This window comes from Henckelia pumila, chromosome 3 (assembly GCF_033568475.1).
Source record: "Henckelia pumila isolate YLH828 chromosome 3, ASM3356847v2, whole genome shotgun sequence".
NCBI classification, from domain to species: Eukaryota; Viridiplantae; Streptophyta; class Magnoliopsida; order Lamiales; family Gesneriaceae; genus Henckelia; species Henckelia pumila.
This window is the reverse complement of record NC_133122.1, coordinates 30,989,753-31,012,852: the sequence shown is the minus strand read 5'-3', so window position 1 is coordinate 31,012,852 and position 23,100 is coordinate 30,989,753. Positions and strand designations below refer to the sequence as shown.

Here is a 23,100-nt window from a genome sequence, read left to right as displayed (position 1 = left end):
CCCTCGGTTTACATTCAAGCAAACCCTCCCAAAGCGATATATAAACTCCCAATTCTGTTACATTTGGCATAGACAATCGAAATGTAGACATCCATTGGAAACATGCCAGAATAGAGTTTCAAATGAAGAAATTGCTCATGATCATACATAACATCCATGCATACGTCTCAGTGATATTATTTGTGATCATGAACCACAACCTCGTGTTGATATCTTTTCACTTCATCATTTCTTTTACCAAACTGATTAAAAAAAAGTGAATTGTTTGTAATTTCATAAACTTATTTTTGAAGATATTGTAAGAATTGTAGCAAGTTACTAGGAGTTTCAGTGGCATGAGTTTGATCACCTGACATAATTTTGTGAAAGTTTTGTATTATGATAGTGTTTGAGAGAGCTTTTATGAAGCAGTTATCAGTTTTTTTTTAACAAAATTTTTCAAAATTTTGTTAAGAAAAAGTTGATAAATGCTTCCTAGAAGCTCTGAAAAACACTACCTAACTAAAGTCTTCTATTAATGATTCATTCTTATAAGGATGAGAGATATAAAAAGAGCTAGTGTCTCCGAATTTGGATAAAATTTGTTAAGAAAATGCTTATAAGTGTTTTCTAGAAGCTCTGGAAAACACTACCTAACTAAAGTTTTCTATTAATGATTCAAATCTTATAAGAATGAGAGATATAAAAAGAGTGTCTCCGAGCTTGGATAAAAAAAGATCTTTTCATTTATTGCTTTCTTATTACAATCTGATTTGATCTTGTTGTCTAAGCCAACTAGTTGTGTATCATTATTTATTGAATTCAGCGAGCTCTTTTCACTTTATGGTGTTCTGCTGCACCCAGCTACATTGAGCTGCTAATCACAGAGAAGCTATTTTAATTTTAAATCTGCAAAATATTTTAAAGTGCTTAATAATTATTCATATCCTCTAAACATATTTTCGATTCACTGACATCTTTTTACATGAGTGTTTATTCATATCCTCTAAAATATTTTGTTTCTTTCAAAATAAAATATTTTAATTCGACAATAAATCAAATATATATTTATTTTTAAAAATTAAATAAACGCATTTTTTTTTTGGAGCATCCGATCATGTCCCATGGGAGCCAATAAGTAGTGTAACGAAAGGACGACGTTAGAGGCCCATACAGCAGGCTACCTTGATGGACCTTCCTCCAAATTTAATATCGTGTGGGCCATTTGGCCAACGTATGGAAGCATTGCTTTCTTTTAAACTCTTAATTTTATAGTTTAATTAATAATTAATATAAATAATAATAATAATAATAATAATACTTTTTATTATAGTATATGTAGTACTACGGTATTTTTAAAAATCAATGAAAACAATATAATAACAAATAATCATTATAGCTGTAGATATAAATAATTGAAAAAGGTTCTTTTGAAATAGGAAATTAAAAAAATAGAAATATTTAATGTTCGAAATGAATTCTAAACGAACCCAAATTTCTCAAAGTAATTAGATAATTGAATTACATTGTTGTTATTAGAACCAAATTATTTAATTTAATGGGATTCAATTTGACAATTTATATTCAATAATCTACTTCATATATATACAATATTATTAAATGTCATCCCTTAAAATAACTAACATCGATCTTTTTAAGAGACGAGTTCGATCTTTTTAAGAAACTAATATATACTACACCGAGAATAAATTTTGTTTTGTATAAGAAATTCGCACAAAGACTCACTTTAAAAGAAAAAAATAAAAATAAAAATTGATCAAAAAACAAAAACAAAAATATAAAATAAAGAATTAATCCATAGTTCAAATTTTATGAATGTTTTTCCATTTTATTGATGTAAATTTAAATAAATACCAATTGATTTTTATAATAAGAAAAAAATTATATATATAATTCACTTTATTATAGTGAAATAATTAAATATTCGATCTTCTTTAAAAACACAAAATTTGTATATTTGATTTCACAAAAGCTCCTATCAAACGGTGTCATAACTCAATTTTTTTAGACAAATTTTCAACCCGAATCGATTTATGAAAATTTTTAATTTTTAGTCAAAATATTATTTTCCATTATAGATATGAATCATATATCAAAATAGATCCATAATAATGTCTCACAAAAAATCAACTCATCATTTGATTTATACTTATAGTTATAGCTTCTACGGTTCTACCTATCGATCAATCAATTATATAACGTGCTCATTTAAAATTTTAATGCATTTCATTGCATATCTAAAATATTCAAGTCATTGAGATAAATATAATATGGAGCTCTCAAATATATACAATATATATATATGTGTGTATGTACACACACAAATATAATTAGAGAAAAATAGTAGTTTTAGTCTTATAAGTTTGCATATTTTAGGTTTTGGTCTTGTAACTTGTCAAAGCTTTATTTTCATCCTGTAAATTGGATTTTTTTTTTGGTTTGATCAGTTTTTTTTCTCCCTGAAATCACTAAATCCACCGACCGAAATTGTTTATTGAATATCGAATTTTTCCCTACATGACTCATGTGACAAGAACAGACCTTATATTAAACATGTTGAAATCTACCTAAACAAAAATAAATAAAAGCAGCAAATTTTTCTCCTCCCATTTTGAACACGCTTGGGACTCATTTTGCTCTATTCTCTCTTCTTTTTTTTTTTTCTTGCTTATATGAATTTTCATGTCGTGAAATTAATATGTTTTATTATCGTCATATGTGCCACGTAGGATATCATCAATCATGACAAATAAACCATATTCTATGGATACGTGGTTTCGGACACAACCAAAAAAAAAAAAAAGCAAAACAAAACAAAACTAAAATAAAAAAATCAATTTATTGCATGAAAACCAAATATTTGACATGTTATGTTAGGAATCAATCCGAAAATTTGGTATTCCAAGAAAGTTCACAAACAACACGCACAAGAACAATAATCCCAGATAAGAACACACAACTCAAATCACACACCAACTCACGCGAAAACAAATAAACGATGCAATTATTTACATGGTTCGGCAAAGAATTTGTCTACATCCACGGGAGAGCAACACAACCACTTTATTAATCACCAACAGAACAAATCAAGCTCAATTAACAGAGCTTATTACAGAGATAGACCAGAAAACTCGTAATGTTAGATACAGACACGATTCAAGCTTTTGATACTTGAATCTTCTCGTCACAATCTACGCCCAAGTTTTCTCCTCCGAAATCTCTCATTTTTCTCTCTCATTATATTCTGAAAAATTTGATTTTCTGTTATGTTCGTTGCGGCCAGCTTCCATATGCTTATATAGAGAATTAAACCGACTTTCATCTTGGGCTTTAGGTCAACAGTAACTTACGGCCCAATTATAAAGTCAACATGGTTCAACCCGATAAGCCTTCATTCATCATTCTGATCTGCTCTTGTACTTCGATCTGCTTTGATCTGCCTTCAAGATTCAAGCTTTACGGAAACTCCATCTGACTTCTAACCAAGTCACAATACTCGAGCAATCTATCTGCATGAACTCATCCGAAGACTCATCTGACCATCACTTCGATCTGATCCCAGTATTCGATCTGCACCATGAATTCATCTGATCACTGAACTCATCTGATCTGCACTATTTGATCTGATCTCTTCTCTATTCTTATTCAATCTGATAGAAGCATATTTCAACAATCTCCACCTTGATTCTTTCAGGATGAATGTTGCTATCCATCCTAGCCTCCTTGGCTAATGTCCAATCACCGCATTAACTAATTCCAAACTTTTCTTGAACTTAGCATACGGCAGTGACTTCATCATAGCATCTGCAGGATTTTCTTATGATGCTATCTTCTCAAGGATCACATCTCCTTTTTCAATTACATCTCTGACGAAATGCATCTTCACATATATGTGTTTCGATCGTTCATGATAGAATTTGTGTTTCGTCAAGTGTATTATACTTTGGTTGTCACAGTGTATTACAACTTGATCTTGTTTTACTCCCAACTTCGCTATCATCCCTTTTAATCACAATTCTTCTTTTATGGCCTCGGTAACAGCTATGAATTCTGCCTTAGTGGTAGAAAGGGCAACCACTGACTGTAAATTTGACTTTCAGGTGATCGATGTGCCATAAAAGGTGAACACATATCCAGTCAACGAATTTCTCGTGTCTAAGTTCCCAGCAAAATCTGAATCCACATATCCAACTATCGAATCAATCCCATTTTGTTGTTTTTCAAACTTCAACCCCAGCCCAGTTGTGTTTATGAGATATCGGAGAATCCACTACAGAGCTTCCCAATGATATGTACTCGGATTAGCCATAAATCTTGACACAACACTGATTGTGTATGCCAGATCAGGCCTACTACACACCATTCCATATATGAGACTCCCCACTCCACTAGCATATGGAATACCAGTCATATTCATCTTGTCTTCCTCACTTACAGGTGACTGACTCGCAGATAGCTTCAAATGTTGTCCCAGAGGGGTCAAGACAGATTTTGCTTGATTCATATTATACCTCAGAATAACCTTCTTCAAATAGTTCTTCTGACTCAGAAGAATCTCCTGTCTTTTCCTGTTTCTCACTATGTCCATGCCCAAAATTCTTTTCGCTTTACCCAGATATTTCATCTCAAACTCTGTGTTGAGCTGTTGTTTCAAGGATGATATCCCTGTTCCACTTTTACTTGCAATCAATATATCATCAACGTAAATCAGTAGGTACAAGATAACCTACCTTTCATCCTTCTTCAGATAGACACATCTGTCATATTGGCTTCTCACAAAACCAATACCAATCATGAACTCATCAAACCTCTTGTTCCACTGCCTCGGACTCTGCTTTAGCCCATACAATGATTTTCTCAGTAAGCAGACCTTGTTCTGGGTTTTCTGATGTATGAAGCCCTTTGGTTGTTCCATATAAATGGTTTCTTCCAGGTCACCATGTAGAAACGCAGTTTTCACATCCATCTGCTCAAGCTCCAAGTTGAGCTGGTTCACCAGTGCTAACATAATTCGGATGGAACAATGTTTGACCACTGGAGAATAGACCTCATTAAAATATATCCCTTATACTTGACCAAAACCCTTTCCAACCAATCTTACTTTATACTTGATCTAATCTGTACCAAGAGTTCCTTCCTTCTGTTTATAGATCCACTTGCATCCCAATGTCTTCTGATGCTTCGGTCTATCTACTAACGTTCAGATTTGATTATTCTCAAGTGAGTTCATCTCTTCATTCATAGCTTCAATCCACTTGTTATTATGTTTACTCGCCATAGATTCATCATATGTATTCGGCTCTGAATACTCCACCTCCTCAGCGACTGTAAGTGCATAACAAGCCACATCAGCTTCACCAAACCTCTTAGGAGCTCTGATCTCCCTTCTGGTTATGTCCCTTGCAAGATTATAAGTATTTAAATCCTCTGTTTGATCAATCGATGTCACATTCTCATCTTGCATTTCTTCTGACTCTTTATCTGGCACAGAAGACTCCACCTCAAACGGTAGTTTCTCATTCACACTGATCTGACTGTCCTTTCCATCTGTATTCATTTTATATCCCAGTTTGGATTCATCAAACTTCACATCCCTAGTGTTGAAGCACTTTGGACCTCTTGACTTCAGGTTCCAAACTTTATAACCCTTCACACCATTCGGATACCCAATGAATATACATCTGAATGTCCTTACTTCCAACTTGTCCTGTTTCAGATGAGCATATGCAAGACATCCAAATATCCTCAAGTTTGAGTAGTGTGCAGGTGTTCCACTCCACTTTTTCATTGGTGTCTTGAAACCAATCGCACTGGATGGACACCTATTGACCAAATAGCATGCAGTAGATAATGCTTCTCCCCAGAAGGACTTAGGAAGAGAAGCATTGATCAACATACATCTGACCCTTTCCAGAAGAGTTCTATTCATTCTCTTTGCCAGGACATTCTGTTGTGGTGTTCCTGCCACTGTTCTGTGTCTGGTAATGTCTTTCCCCTTACATAACTTCACAAAGTTATCTGATAAGTATTCCAGCCCATTATATGTTCTCACGTGTTTAACTCTTTTATCACTCTTGTTCTCTACTGCCAGCAGCCATTCTCTGAACTTGTCATATGCTTCATCCTTAGTCTTTAAGATGAATGTCCATACTCTCCTTGAGTAATCATCTATCAAAGACATGAAGTATCTGCCTCCACCATGAGTTTCTTTCCGAGAAGGACCCCATAGATCTGAATGAATGTAGGCCAATGGTTGCTCAGTTGTGTGACTTCCTTGACCAAACGATACTATTTTTGATTTCCCAAGAGCACAACTATCACACAGCTCAAGTGATTCGATCTTATCTCCACCTAACAGACCCTTTTTAGACAGCTCATGTAATCCCTTCTCACTTACATGTCCAAGCCTCAGATGTCATAGCTTGGTTCTGTCTTGCTGTTCCTGAATACTTGCTGTACTTCCAATAATAGTTTTACCTTGTAGTACATATAAGAGGTTTCTTTTGACAGCCTTCATAACAACCAGAGATCCTTTTGACACTGAGATACTTCCTGCTCCTGATTTGAATGAATATCCCTGAGCATCAAGTGTTCCCAATGATATCAAGCTTCTCTTCAACTCAGACACATACCTCACCTTGGTGAGTACTCTGTCGGTCCCATCATGCATTCTTATTCTGATATTTCCAGAGCCCTTTATTCTGCATGATTGATTATTCCCCAACAGTACCATGCCCTGATCTGATTCCTCCAAATTTTCAAACCAATATCTTATAGGACACATGTGAAAGGAGCATCCTGAATCCAATATACATTCGTGGTTTTGATCACCTTTAGAAACCACCAATACTTCTGTTGAGTCATATCCATCTGAAGCTATGGCTAGAGTACCATCTTCATTGGGTTTTTCTTGTTGCTTCCCTTTCCTTTCTGGACAATCTCTTCATAGATGTCCAACCTTCTGACATGCATAGCACTTTATATACCCAAATTTTTGTTCTAGTATCTTCCTTGACTCTTCGATCTGGATTTTGGCCTGTATTTCCCATTGGGTGTCCTCCTATCACTTCCGCCCCTCGCCGTAAGACCTTTTCCATGTCATTCAGTGTTTGTGTTTGACTTTCTCTGAAGTTCCTTGGATTGAATAGCAGACATAACTTCTTCCAATGTTATCGTCTGTTCTCTTCCATATAGCAAAGCATCCCTGAAATTTTCATATGCTTTAGGAAGAGCATTCAGAAGTATCAAAGCTCGATCTTCATCATCAAGCTTTACTTCAATATTCTCCAAGTCATCCAATATCTTGGTGAATTCTTCGATCTGGTTTTCCATGTTCTTTTCATCCTTGATCACAAAGGAATACAAACTCTGTTTCATGTACAGACGGTTAGCCAGGGATTTTGTCATGTATAAATTTTTGAGTTTAAGCCACACCGCCGCTGCAGATTCTTCTTTGGCCACCTCCCGAAGAGGTCTATCACCCAGACATAGAATAATTACACTGTGTGCTTTTTCGAGTAATTCATCCTTGTTTTTTATATCATCAGACACCTCCTCCTTCTTCTTAAGAGCTTCCACCAATCCTTGCTGTATTAGGATTGCACGCATCTTAATTCTCCAGAGCGAGAAATCGTTCTTGCCCGTAAACTTCTCAATATCAAACTTCATTGATCCCACCATCTTTGCATAGTTTCCCACAGACGGCGCCACTTGTTAGGAATCAATCCGAAAATTTGGTATTCCGAGAAAGTTAATAAACATACGCACAAGAACAATAATCCCATATAAGAACACATAACTCAGATCACACACCAACTCACGCGAAAGAAAATAAACGATGCAAGTATTTACGTGGTTCGGCAAGAAATTTGCCTACGTCCACGGAAGAGCAACACAACCACTTTATTAATCACCAACATAACAAATCAAGCTCAATCAACAGAACTTATTATAGAGATAGACCAGAAAACTCTTAATGCTAGATACAGACATGATTCAAGCTTTTGATACTTGAATCTTCCCGTCACAATCTACGCCCAAGTTTTCTCCTCCGAAATCTCTCCTTCTTCTCTCTCAATATATTTTGAAAAATTTGATTTTCTGTTATGTTCGTTGCGGCCAGCTTCCATCTGCTTATATAGAGAATTAAACCGACTTTCATCTTGGGCTTTAGGTCAACAGTAACTTACGACCCAATTATAAAATCAACATGGTCCAACCCAATAAGCCTTCATTCATCAGTCTGATCTGCTCTTGTACTTTGATCTGCTTTGATCTGCCTTCAAGCTTCCAGCTTTACGGAAACTCTATCTGACTTCTAACCAAGTCACAATATTCGAGCAATCTATCTGCATGAACTCATCCGAAAACTCATCTGACCGTCACTTCGATCTAATCCCAGTATTCGATCTGCACCATGAATTCATCTGATCACTGAACTCATCTGATCTGCTCTATTTGATTTGATCTCTTCTCTATTCTTATTAAATCTTATAGAAGCATATTTCAACATGTTAAAAGGATTAAAACTCAATACATGCTAACTTACGGAACTAAAACTGCAATTTACCAATAAATACACATAAATTCCAGCAAAAATATTGTTGGTTCTGCGCTTCAACAAAAATTCCATTGAAGTTTCTTAACTTTCTTGCCACCTTTTCAGACATAATTAAATATTCGCAGGGAAGATCGTGCATTTGAACCCAAAGGTTATAAACATGAACGAGAGGAACCAATTGTACGTTGTTTCATACCATGTTCCAGTTGGTTCATGCATATATATATATATATATACTGATAAAAAATCCATGGGTCATTTTGGATAAAAACTCTTAATAAGTATTGTTTTGGATCTCTTTTAAAAAGTGCTTTGTGAAAGAGAAGTTCAAAAACATTTTTTAGAAATAATCACAAACGCTAACTTAGAACAATATCCGATCCATGGAAGAATTGAAAAAGATATTATAAGTCGGACCCAAGGGTTTTTATACAAACGCCTTTAACAAGGCTCCAAACAACCACCAATGTATTCTGATTTCTGCATAGCAGTGAGATTGAGTTGTTGGTCTGCAGAAAACGGTAAACAATACACCATGCATTTAAACGCACGTGTTTCCCCTTCATGCCGGCCGGTATGTTCACAAGTCATGACCCTGTCTTTCGTGATGTGATCGAGCCAAGTCGAGCAGAACTATTGAATACTTGAGTTTGACTTGTTTATAATCGAGTCCAACTCAAGATTTATTGAAGAAATATATTAATGTATCACATGAGCTTTATCGAATCTAAATGGGCTCAAGAAATACAAATTATAAATTTAAATATTTGTTGCTTTTATTAAAAATTAAATTATATATTTATAGAAAAATATAATATTCTTATTTAAATTTGTACTTTAATTTATTCTAATAATTAAATAAATTTAATAAGATTTTTCTATATTTGTTATAAGTACAAGTGTAAAATCTATAAATTAAATATCAACAATTATTTTTTTTTATCTAAAAGTTGACTCGTAAGCAAGGGCGTAACATAATTGGGGCAAAAGTGGCCATTTGCCCGGCAGAGATTTAAAATCACAACCAATATATGCATTGTAATTTAAGTTGGCTTTTGCATGCCAACTTTATTTTTTTTAAAAAAAAAAACTCTAGAGAACCCTAAGTGTTTGGTGGACAGGATTTGGAATGGATTTGGTGGGATTTGGATTTGCAAATACTGTTTTCATGTATGACAAAATGGAATTTTAAAACGGGACTGGTATTTGATGGGATTTCATTTAACTAAGTGAAATCTTTACAAAATTGGTCGGATTTCATGGGATTTGAGTTTATAAATATAATAAAATTATTTCTAACAATAAATTTATAAACTTTAGTTATAAATTTATGTTTTCAAACATTTTTTAAAAAAAATATCACTTTACTAAAATTTATGCTAGCAAATTCCAATATGTATTTTAACTTTTTTCCAAACACCAAAATGAAATTTGAATTCCAATTTCAAATCCAAATCCAATTTCAAATCCAATTCCTAATTCTATTTTTTAGACAATAAGATAAAAGTAAATAAACTATATTTTTGTTACAATTAAATTCCTGCAAAGTTATATATTATTTAATAAGCATTAACATATTTCCTGTACAATTATATGATTATTTCTATAATTTATTGAAATTTGTTAATTTGGTTAGTATGAGAATTTATGATTTTATTCTTTTTTATGTTGGAAACAAAATTTATTGCTCTATTTCGCAATCACCCAATGATTATCATAACAGGTTTTCCTTATCATATGATTAAGAATTAACTATTAAACTCAATTCGAAATTTGTGTATTACAAATTGATGATTTGAACCACATTTATTATATGAACTAGTAAAATTTTAAGGTACGTAGTAACGTAAAGATTAATTAAGTTCATCATTGATAGGTTTGATCTCTTGAAAATGTCACAACTTAAGTATGGTTATAAAGTATTTTTAGTAGTTTCTATTTTTATGCTTTATGTTAATATAATATGTTATATATCATTTTTATGTGTTGAAAATTAATATAGTTTAAAATAAATTTTTCCCACCAATAAAAAAGTTTCTAGTTACGCCCCTGCTCATGAGCTACACTAACAAATTTGTTCACATGCTAACGAACCAAAGATTATAAAACTCGAACTTTTTGAGTAGACGTGTTAATTAGTAGGCTCCGTAGGCCAAAAGAAAAGTAGCCACACGAGAATAAACCAAACAGAATGGAAAAGCACCCTGTTTTAATAGACACACAAATTTAATTCATATCCGGTGAAATGTCATAAATCTCTCTTATTTCAGGAAGAGACGCGAGTTCAAACCCATGTAAAAAAAATTAAAAAAATAAAATACCAGTAATAAATTAATTAGAACTGCTCCAAAGTCTAATATTAGTTTTTTTTTTTTGGAACAATAATATTAGTGTTGTGCTTGTGCAGACATAATTCTGATAAAATCTGTTTCAACTTTGTTACTTCTGGGATATTCATAAATAGTAAAAATCGAATCGATACATTCCCAATATGATCAATTCCTCTATAAATCTCGTTAATTTGCTAATTCGTAGTTGTTAATGGAAAAATATTATTAATGTCATATAATGTAACACTACAATTTTATAATAAACAAACTAGAAAAAAAAAACAAATAATAATGAATTAAAAGCCTCGGTCGGTAGTGAGAGACCTCTCTTTTGTCCGTTCCAAGCACCGATTTTAATCTATCTATATATATAAATACTAAATATAAAAAAACGAAATTCATACATTTTTAAAAAAAAATTAAAATAATAATAATTTGAAAGGGGGACAAACAAAAAGAAACTAGCTGTCTCATATTAATTTCCCTCCCCTCACTCGATCTCCACACGCACGAACACGAGATCTCACATATAAATACCCCTAAACCTACCATTCTTGTAATATATAAAAAAAACTTATTTGCACTATTATATTATTTCTTGGCCACTTGTCAATTTCATTAATTTCACCATTTATCATTTTACATTTACTCTAACTCAACTCCACTCGACTCGAGCTAGCATACTCATTGAGACATATATAGTAACCGATCATCATCGATGACGAATCGACACATGGAGTCGTCATTCGGGCTTGAGCAGAGCCCGAGCGCTGTAAAGAGAAGCAGAGAGAGTGATGGCAGCAGCTCGGAGAAGCGGCTGGGAGGTGGAAGTAGTACTACTGCCAGCAAGCATCCCGTGTACAGAGGAGTGCGAATGCGGGCCTGGGGAAAATGGGTTTCCGAAATCCGGGAGCCGAAGAAGAAGTCTCGAATCTGGCTGGGGACCTTCGCCAGCCCGGAAATGGCGGCCCGAGCCCACGACGTGGCCGCCATGGCCATCAAGGGGGACTCCGCCATCCTCAACTTCCCGGAGATAGCACACCTGTTGCCCCGCCCCATCACTCGCTCGCCGCCCGACGTTCAGGCCGCCGCCACCAAGGCTGCTAACATGGAGCACCTGGACCTCCACCTCCACCGCCGCCGTGGCAGCAGCGAGGAGCGGTCTCTGGGGTCGTCTTCGTCGACTACGTCGCTGATGACGCTGTCTTCGACGGCGGAGGAGGAGGCGGAGGAGCTGGGCGAGATAGTGGAGCTGCCGATTCTTGGCACGAGCTTGGGGTCGGTGGAGACGGCGAGGGACTTCGTGTTGGCGGATGATTTGGTGTGGGATTATTACAGTAACCCGTCCCTGCAGAGTTTTGGAGATTGTGGGGTTTTCTTCGGAGAAAATAATAATAATATTAATAATGTGATGGAAAATTATGACATGATGTCACCCAATTTTGACGACTTGTTATGGAACCATCATTGGTGATCAACAGATTTTATCGTGTGTTTTTTGTAATGGGGAAAAGGAATTTTTTTGGTTAACTGATTCGAATTGTGTGTTTTTGTAATGGGAAAAAAATATTTTTGGGTATGCAAAGCGGGCGTTTCGATTTTTTTTTTTTTTTTCCAAAGATGTGATATTTATCAAAAATGTTACAAACGGTTACATATTGTTTTTGAAATTATAAGACTAACTTTCTTTATAGTTTCTTTACACATAGAACATAACTATTTCTTTTATGCTTTGTTCTTCTCTTGTCGGAATGTCAACTAATTAATTAGATTATCAGAATTCAATTTAGTTTACAATGTAGAGTGACTATTTTTTTTTTTCATTTTTAAGGAATTTTATTGGTTATTATTGGGAAATAGTCCACCCTTTCTTTGAATTTTTTGTTTGTGCTTCTTCTACAAAAGATTGGATTTTGTTCCTTTTCTTTTATTTCCCCCCTTCTGAATTCGTAACTTTTTGGAAAGTAGTAAAATAATTTGTGATCTTATCTATATACGTGGAGTGTCCAATAGAAGAAACTGTTGAAATAGTATATCTACAATGAATGCATATTAAATAAAAATAAGTTGTACGTATGTTTGGTATGCCAACATGAATGACACATTACTTTTATTATATGTTATGTTTTATATATTGAATACATTTTGAAAAAAGTGTAATACTCGAATTATGCAAGTACTATTATATAAGAAGAATATAGAAATATTATAAATTAATACTGTAAAATCGTGTGTATTAAATTTCCCAGTTCATTGTTTAAAAAATTGATTTTACAACAAATTATTCGATAATTTATAAAATACATTGTTTTTAAAAATAATATTTATTGTTCATATGTTATTCGATATTATAGCACATTATTAATTTCATGAAATTGGTCTGATATATTTGCGTAATTGGTAATTAAATTGTCAAATTTCATTTTAGTTCGTCATTGTTTTTTTTGTTTTTTAATTTAAGTTCTTGTTATGATGTAGAGATAATGTTAAATGATGTGTTAATATGATTGTAACATGTCTTTAGTTTTGTCACATCAGCACATTGCATGTAGTAACTCAGATTCCATTTTAAGATAATAATATGATAATCATGATTAAGGGTCCAGTCTAAACTGCTGAACTATTGAGCTGCTGAACTGCAGCTAGGGAATATGAGCAGCTAGGGAAACATGAGCAGCTAGGGAATCTGCTGCTAGGGATTATACAGCTAGGGATTCTTTAGCTAGGGAATTCTCTTGCTAGGGATTCTACGGCTAGGGAATTCTGCTGTTAGCCTGTTAGGGAATTTCGTTACTAAGAAAGTTTGAAAAGCTGTTAGGGAATCCCGACCTGCTATTAAGGAATCCCGACCTGCTGCTAGGGAATCCCGACCTGCTGCTAGGGAATCCCGAACTGCTATTAAGGAATCCCGACCTGCTGCTAGGGAATCCCGAACTGCTATTAGGGAAGCCCGAACCCTCCAGGACAGGCAGGCAGGTGTGTGGACGTTTGCATGAATGACAGTTGGCTCCTAAGCATGAGCTGTCAATAATGGTAGTGACTCAACTCAAGCATCTGATACGTGGCGTGCTTATAGGAGCTCGGACGTCTCGACGTCAGCTCAAGAATCCCGATCACCTCAAATATTTGTCTATAAATAGGAGCTGGGGATTCAGTTATTTTTCAAATCACTTCCATCTCACTTCATATCTTTGCCCGGAAAAGAGTAGCTCGGGAGCTCGGGAAAGAGTAGCTTGGGAATTCGGGAAGGAATAGCTCGGGAAGGAAGAGCTCGGGGTCGAACCAAGAGACCAGTTTGGGTCAAGCTTGAGACCAGGTCGGGTCGGGAGTTGACCTAGGACAGCTAGGGGTTGTCTTTTTTCAGCTTAGTTCAGACTTCGGTGTTAGGTACATACACATTGACTGAGATTGCCAGCGAATATACATGTTTATATGTTGCATTTGTTTGGCATTATTATGTGGCATGATGTATGTTTTACCGCTTTCTATATTCATATATCATGTGCATATACACGTTGAGCCTATACCTTGTTATACCTGATTATAGAGCCGCTCAGCTCTATACTCGATAGTCTGTCATTGAGAGTACGGCGACGGCGGGGACATGTATGTCTGACTACTCTGGTGTACTAGACGAGTGTGGTTGCACCCAGAGGTTGATCCGTGCGGTGACAGCACTCATGTGGCGCCGGTACTGAGCATGACTTTTCAGATGACCATTTACCAGTCATCATGTTGCATGCATCATATACATATGTTTACTCATGTCTATGTACTGGGCGTTAGCGCTCACGTCCTAGTTGTTATCTTGGACACCCTATTCCACGGGCAGGTGGCAGGATGGACGGAGCCGATAGTTCGAGGCAGGACTAGGAAGCCGGAGCTTTTCAAGGGATTTTATACAGCAGGATTTGCTTAGCTGTATAATGGTTACTTTTAAGTTCTTCGATATGGTTGTATCACTATAGATTTAAGTCTGGATATGTTTTTCTAAGCTGTTATGTAAATTATGGATTATGTTTTCGCACGTTTTTACTCTGTTAAGAATTTTGCTGTATTAAGTTTAATGCATGCTATTAGTTGCCAGTTAGTAGGTGATTCCATGTAGGGTCACTACATTTTTGGTATCAGAGCCAGGTTAGATTTTGGGATTAGTACTTGGGATTTACTCTCATCTTAAGTAATTATTGCGCATTTGGGATTTTAATGTGCAATTTTTTTCAGGATATGGCTGACGAGAGTCACGGTAGTGTTGGCCAGGGAGGTGGTCATCATCATCGTCACCATCGCTATCAGGATGATCGACATCGTCCTCATGAGGGTAGACGTTGTTACTCTATTAATAAGTTCATGCAAGTCGGACCGAAACCCTTGTTGGGAGGTGAGAATCCTGAACAGGCAAGAGGTTGGATGTCTAAACTCGAGAGTGCGTTTCGAGCTTTCGATTGCACTGAGGAGCAGAAACTGGAAGTTCTAGAATTCGTTCTAGAGGATCGAGCATGCTTATGGTGGGATGCCAAAGCTACTCAGGCACGTACTGAGAGAGGACAGGTGACTTGGGGGGATTTTTGTCAGCAATTTCAGAAACTGTATTTTCCTCCAGCTGTTCGTCAGGCACGATCTATGGAGTTGCTGACTCTGAGGCAAGGATCAATGACTATTGATCAATATCAGCAATGATTTCTTGATCTGCTACCTTTTAGTCCTCATATCAATGACAGTGATGCGTCCAAGTATGATATCTTTATGCAAGGTCTGAATCAAGATATCTACTCACAAGTTATCGTATGTGATAATCCGACATCTTATGAGACTTTGGTGAACCGTTGCCGTCAAGTGGAGAACAACAATAGGCGGGCACTGTTGATGATTCCAGGACAGCCTAGTGGATCTCTTGGGCCTAGGGCTCAATCTATTGTGCAATCTGGACCTATGTCTTCTTCTACTACTATTACTACTTCGTCTGGTTCTCGTGGTTCACGAGGTACTTTCCGTTTCGGGAAGAAGAAGAAGGAGGAATTTTGCAGCCACTATGGTGGGAAGCATCCTGCGGCTTCGTGTCGGAAGGCTACTGGTGCTTGTTATATTTGTGGTGAGCAGGGACATCTGCGGAGAGATTGTCCACAGCGCATGGGTTCTGCTAGCGGATCGGGATCACAGGTTGGATCTCAGGCTTCTACTTTTCCACGTCAGCAGACAGCACCACAGAGTTCTTCTGGTTACCATCCACAGACTCAAGGGCATGTATTTGCTCTGTCTCAGGAGCAGGCTACGGAGGGAAGCGATCGCATGTTGGCAGGTACCTTTCTGTTATGTGGTATTCCTGCACTTGTCTTAATTGATACTGGAGCATCGCATTCCTTTATTTCTAGTCGTTTTGTTAAGAGACATAGATTACCTTATGTATCATTAGATATGGATTTATTTGTATCTACTCCGCTGGAGCAGGAGGTAGTAACTAAGCGTCTAGTGATGGGTTGCCTTCTAGAGTTTGAGGGTAATGTGTTATCGGCTAATCTGATGATATTAGCGATGGCAGATTTTGATTGTATTTTGGGAATAGATATGCTGAATTTGCATCACGCTACTGTGGATTGTTATCAGCGTCTGGTACAGTTTCATCCGGATGAGGGTGATAGCTGGTACTTTTATGGTGAGGGTGCGCGACCTCCGATGCCACTTGTATCGGCTCTGAAGGCATGTCATGTCTTGGAGTCAGGTGGGGAGGGCTACCTCATTTATGCAGTTGATATGTCCACGAGTAGTCCGGGTATCGATCAGCTACCGGTTATCAGCGAGTTTTCTGATGTATTCCCTGATGAGATTCCTGGTTTTCCTCCGGTTCGAGAGGTTGAATTTGGTATTGATCTAGTACCAGGAACTACGCCTATATCCCGAGCACCTTATCGTCTAGCACCGTCAGAGATGAGGGAATTGAAACAGCAGTTGCAGGATCTGCTTGATAAGGGATATATTCATCCGAGTGTTTCTCCGTGGGGAGCACCTGTTTTGTTTGTCAAGAAAAAGGATGGATCGATGCGATTATGTATTTATTACAGGAAGCTGAATCGTGTCACCATCAAGAATAAGTATCCTTTGCCACGAATTGATGATTTTTTCGATCAATTACAGGGTACTTCTGTTTACTCCAAGATAGATCTGAGATCGGGATACCACCAAATGCGGGTACGAGACTCAGATATTTCTACGACTGCTTTCAGAACCAGATACGGGCATTATGAATTTGTGGTAATGCCATTCGGTTTGACGAATGCACCGACAGTCTTTATGAATCTGATGAATCAGGTATTTCGAGAATATCTGGATAGATTTGTCATTGTCTTCATTGATGATATTCTTGTCTATTCTCATGACTAGGATGAGCATGCACAGCATCTGAGGATTGTGTTGCAGACGTTACGAGATAAGCAACTGTATGAGAAATTGAGCAAGTGTGAATTCTGGCTTGATCGGGTAGTGTTTCTCGGTCATGTGATTTCTAGTGAAGGAATATCTGTTGATCCAAGTAAGATAGAGGCAGTGCTGAACTGGTCTCGTCCGACGATGGTTGCTGAGATTCGTAGTTTCTTGGGTCTAGCGGGTTATTACCGTCGGTTCATCGAGAATTTTGCATAGTTGGCCAGGCCTTTGACACAGCTTACACGGAAAGATATTGCCTTCATTTGGTCCTCGGATTGTGAGGAGTCATTTCACGAGCTGCGTAGACGTCTTACTACTGCACTTGTGCTAGCTCTACCTTCTGGATCAGGAGGTTATGTTGTCTATGCTGATGCATCTGGTCAGGGGTTATGATGTGTTCTGACACAGCATGGACATGTTATTGCCTATGCTTCTCGACAGTTGAAGACACATGAGAATAATTATCCAGTACATGATCTCGAGTTAGTCGCCATTGTATTTGCTCTCAAGATTTGAAGACATTATCTTTATGGCGAGAAATTTGAGATATTTACGGATCACAAGAGTTTGAAGTATTTATTCACTCAGGCAGAGTTGAATATGCGACAGAGACGCTGGATGGATCTTCTGAAGGATTATGATTGCGAAATCAAATATCATCCAGGTTCTGCTAATCTTACTGCTGATGCCTTGAGTCGGCAGGTGAGATTTTCTGCACTTCAGACTAGTGAAGTATCTCATATGATTCAAGAGTGCTGTTCATTGAGTTTTACGCTCAAGCACAAGAAAGGAAGAAATGGGATTCGATTGTATACTATTCTATCTGAGCCAGCAATATATTTTCGGATCAGAGATGCTCAGATATCTGATGTTAAGACTAAGCGTTTGGCACGTCTAGCCAATGGAGTTAATACATCTGGATTCCATTATCAGGCAGATGGTTTATTATGCTTATCGAATCGAGTGGTTGTACCTAATGTTGCGGAGCTCAGAAACGATATTCTTTCTCAAGCTCACAAGAGTCGATTGTCTATTCATCCTGGAAGCATGAAAATGTATAAGGACTTGCGAACTAGATTCTGGTGGAAAGAGATGAAGCGGAGTGTATATCAATTTGTTTCAAGATGTTTGGTTTGTCAACAGGTCAAGGCTGAACACCGATGACCAGGTGGATTACTGCAGAATCTTGAGATTCCCGAATGGAAGTGAGAGCACGTAACTATGGATTTTATCACCCACTTGCCTATGACTTTGCGTCAGTATGATGCTATCTGGGTCGTTGTTGACCATTTGACGAAATCAGCACATTTCATTCCTTACAACCGGGAGTATTCTTATGATCGCATGGCACGCTTATATGTCCAGGAGATAGTGCGATTGCATGGAATTCCAGTGAGCATAGTCAGTGATAGAGACCCGCGATTTACCTCACGTTTCTGGGGTAGTTTTCAGCAGGCGTTGGGTACCACTCTGAGTTTAAGTACTGCATATCATCCGGAGACTGACGGGCAGTCAGAACGGACGATTCATACGTTGGAGGATATGCTACGTTCTTCTGTCATGGACTTTGGTTTATCTTGGCAGGATCAGTTACCTTTGATCGAATTTGCTTACAATAACAGTTATCATCGTAGTATTGATATGGCACCTTTCGAGGCATTGTATGGTCGACGGTGTCGTACTCCGTTATTCTGGAATGAAGTAGGAGAACAACAAGTCGAGGGTCCTAAGTTGGTGCATCAGATTGTAGACAAGTTAGATTTGATCAAGCGGAGAATCAAAACTGCTCAAGATAGACAAGCCAGTTATGCTAATATTCATCGCAGGCCATTGCAGTTTGAGCCTGGTGAATATGTGTTCTTGCGAGTATCACCTTTCAGGAAGGTGATGAGATTCGGTGTGAAAGGCAAGTTGTCACCTCGTTTCATTGGACCTTTCCAGATACTGGAGAAGATCGGAGATGTTGCTTATCGTTTGGCGTTACCGCCATCTCTTTCCAGTATACATAATATTTTTCATGTGTCGTTACTTCAACAGTATATAGCTGATGAATCACATGTGATTCAGTCTTCTGAAGTTCAGCTAGAGCCAGATCTGTCGTATGTTGAACGACCACTCCGTATTATAGACAGGAAGGAGAAAGTTCTTCGAAACAAGACTATACCACTTGTGATGGTACAGTGGCAGCGCCGAGGCGTTGAGGAAGCAACTTGGGAAACCGAGAGCCATATGCGAGCAGAATATCCTGAGTTGTTTGCTTTGTACTTTTAATTACCATGTAAAGATATAATTACCGTTGTTGTAATAAAACATGGTTTTTTGTTTCATATTATTATCTTAATTTGTCTTTAGATTTTATTTCGCGGACGAAATATCTAAAGGTGGGGAGAATGTAGTAACCCATATTCCATTTTAAGATAATAATATGATAATCATGATTAAGGGTCCAGTCTAAACTGCTAAACTGTTGAGCTGCTGAACTGCAGCTAGGGAATATGAGCAGCTAGGGAAACATGAGCAGCTAGGGAATCTGCTGCTAGGGATTATACAGCTAGGGATTCTTTAGCTAGGGAATTCTCTTGCTAGGGATTCTACGACTAGGGAATTCTGCTGTTAGCCTGTTAGGGAATTTCGTTACTAAGGAAGTTTGAAAAGCTGCTAGGGAATCCCGACCCGCTATTAAGGAATCCCGACCTGCTGCTAGGGAATCCCGACCTGCTTCTAGGGAATCCCGAACTGCTATTAAGGAATCCTGACCTGCTGCTAGGGAATCCCGAACTGCTATTAGGGAAGCCCGAACCCTCCAGGACAGGCAGGCAGGTGTGTGGACGTTTGCATGAATGACAGTTGGCGCCTAAGCATGAGCTGTCAATAATGGTAGTGACTCAGCTCAAGCATCTGATACGTGGCGTGCTTATAGGAGCTCGGACATCTCGACGTCAGCTCAAGAATCCCGATCACCCCAAATATTTGTCTATAAATAGGAGCTGGGGATTCAGTTATTTTTCACATCACTTACATCTCACTTCATATCTTTGCCCGGAAAAGAGTAGCTCGGGAGCTCGGGAAAGAGTAGCTCGGGAATTCGGAAAGGAATAGCTCGGGAAGAAAGAGCTCGGGGTCGGACCAAGAGACCAGTTTGGGTCAATCTTGAGACCAGGTCGGGTCGGGAGTTGACCTAGGACAGCTAGGGGTTGTCTTTTTCCAGCTTAGTTCAGACTTCGGTGTTAGGTACATACACATTGACTGAGATTGCCAGCGAGTATACATGTTTATATGTTGCATTTGTTTGGCATTATTATGTGGCATGATGTATGTTTTACCGCTTTCTATATTCATATATCATGTGCATATACACGTTGAGCCTATACCTTGTTATACCTGATTATAGAGCCGCTCAGCTCTATACTCGATAGTCTGTCATTGAGAGTACCGCGACGGCGGGAACATGTATGTCTGACTACTCTGGTGTACTAGACGAGTGTGGTTGCACCTAGAGGTTGATCCGTGCGGTGGCAGCACTCATGTGGCGCCGGTACTGAGCATGACTTTTCAGATGACCATTTACCAGTCATCATGTTGCATGCATCATATACATATGTTTACTCATGTCTATGTACTGGGCGTTAGCGCTCACGTCCTAGTTGTTATCTTGGACACCCTATTCCACGGGCAGGTGGCAGGATGGACGGAGCCGGTAGTTCGAGGCAGGACTAGGAAGCCGGAGCTTTTCAGGGGATTTTATACAGCAGGATTTGCTTAGCTGTATAATGGTTACTTTTAAGTTCTTCGATATGGTTGTATCACTACAGATTTAAGTCTGGATATGTTTTCCTAAGCTGTTATGTAAATTATGGATTATGTTTCCGCATGTTTTTACTCTGTTAAGAATTTTGCTGTATTAAGTTTAATGCATGCTATTAGTTGACAGTTAGTAGGTGATTCCATGCAGGGTCACTACATTGCACATATATACATTCTCATGCATATTTTCAAATTTTGAGCACACATATATATCCTTATTCGTAAATGTTTTTAAGGGTATGTGTATTCAAAATTTAAAAATATCAAGAGTTAAAATCTGAAAATTTTCAACAATATCGAAATTTCACAGAAATAATGTTTATAATTCACCCTATCGTAAATCACACAATATGCAATGCAAGCGCTATGTTCGATTGATCTTTTATTACCCCATTACATAACAAATTAAAATTTTAAAATCATTTAATTTTTAAAAAAAAATTATTTAATAACTAGTTATTTAATTAGTTTCTTTGTGCAAGACAAATTGCTTGAGTAGATTAATATTTCAATTTTTAAATCATGGTAATATTAATAAATAATAGATGTTTGAGTAGAATATTTTTAGAACTCATATACCAAAGTAATCAATTCAATGGTGATTCAAACATGCATCAGGTAAATGGCTCTCAAATCTCTATATCTAAACCTAAATAGTCTATCATAATTTGTGTCAGAAAATTTTGTTTCAACTCCATAGAATTAAGTATTTTTGCATTTACACTTACGCAGCAACAAATGTATGTTTTTCGTAAATTTTTGGGTCAAAATACATATCATTGAAATAATGACATAAAATTTAAGAATTTTTTAGTAATAGTTAACTCAGAGTACGTAAACAACTCCAAAAAAAAAATTTGAGTATGTAAACTATGATATTTGAGTACAAAATTAATTTAATAATTTGTTACACTGATTTATGAATTGATAATACCAATTGACTCCAGCTAATGATGCAAACTATGATTTTGGGTGCTAAAAAAACAACATTTTTTTATCACTCATTTTACATGCATACATTAAAACCTCTATAAATTAATAATGTTAAGACCATGAAATTTTATTAAATTATATAGGTATATATATTAATTACTCGATAAGTTAATAATTTATTATTTTAAAGCACGAATTTTGATCCACCAAATATATAGTAATTAAATTGATGTAGCACTATAAGTTTTCATATTGTTTACTAAAAAAACGTTTTCATATTATCCAAGTGAAAATGATGATGTTCATCACACGAAGTACAAAAGATTAGAAGAAATTGTAGCTAGCGTAATAGAAAATCTTATTGATGATGATATAATATAATTTGGAACCAGTTACGCGAAAAGAAGCAATCATAGCAAAAATAAATCTTAATAATTTTTGTTGCAGTTCGATAATGCAAAATCAGATATTTTCGATGCAACGAGAAAATTAAGTTAATGATAAAATTTAATGAGATTTGAATTTCAAGAAAAATAAATAACAATATAATCATATTTTATTAACTTATCCTAGTTATATTATGTAATATTATATTATAATTATTTTATGATATTGACGACATCATATATTTATATTACCTTCGAAAATTTATTATCTTGCGTCGCTACAAATAGAGATGAACATTGCCTTTTTTTGAACATTGCCTTTTTCTTTTTCTTTTCTTTTTTCACTTATCAGTCATGTCAGAGATGAATATTGTACTTTCTTTCTTCTTTTTTTTTTTTTTCAATTTATGTATATATATTACAAATACGTTGTGCGTCCGGTCTTTAGTAATAATGAATTTATAATGATAATAATATATTATTATTATATATTATTATTATTAATTGGCAGATATACTTGAGTAATTTAATGTCTTTTGTAAGGTATCTTTTGGTTTGAGTAACGAGATACATAATATATAAATAAATAATATAATATATTAAAAAATAAATAAAAAATGATAGTTAATATAGTATTGGATTTAATAATAGATTAAATTTTATTTGA

At 36.4% G+C, this 23,100-nt stretch overlaps 2 protein-coding genes across 2 annotated transcripts; one reads left to right on the top strand and one right to left on the bottom strand.

Annotated features, from left to right (window-relative positions):
- Positions 1-4,009: 4,009 nt before the first annotated feature.
- LOC140888384 (uncharacterized) lies at positions 4,010-7,668 on the bottom strand. Its single transcript, XM_073296064.1, has 6 exons — positions 7,368-7,668; positions 6,638-6,930; positions 5,617-6,130; positions 5,272-5,547; positions 4,436-4,665; positions 4,010-4,081 (listed from the first exon to the last, which is right to left on the bottom strand). Exons 1-6 carry the CDS (start codon positions 7,666-7,668, stop codon positions 4,010-4,012), a joined length of 1,686 nt encoding a protein of 561 aa, XP_073152165.1.
- Positions 7,669-11,448: 3,780 nt separating this feature from the next.
- On the top strand, positions 11,449-12,475 carry LOC140891076 (ethylene-responsive transcription factor TINY-like). Its single transcript, XM_073299338.1, has one exon. It carries the CDS (start codon positions 11,609-11,611, stop codon positions 12,362-12,364), a length of 756 nt encoding a protein of 251 aa, XP_073155439.1. The 5' UTR covers positions 11,449-11,608; the 3' UTR covers positions 12,365-12,475.
- Positions 12,476-23,100: the final 10,625 nt, after the last annotated feature.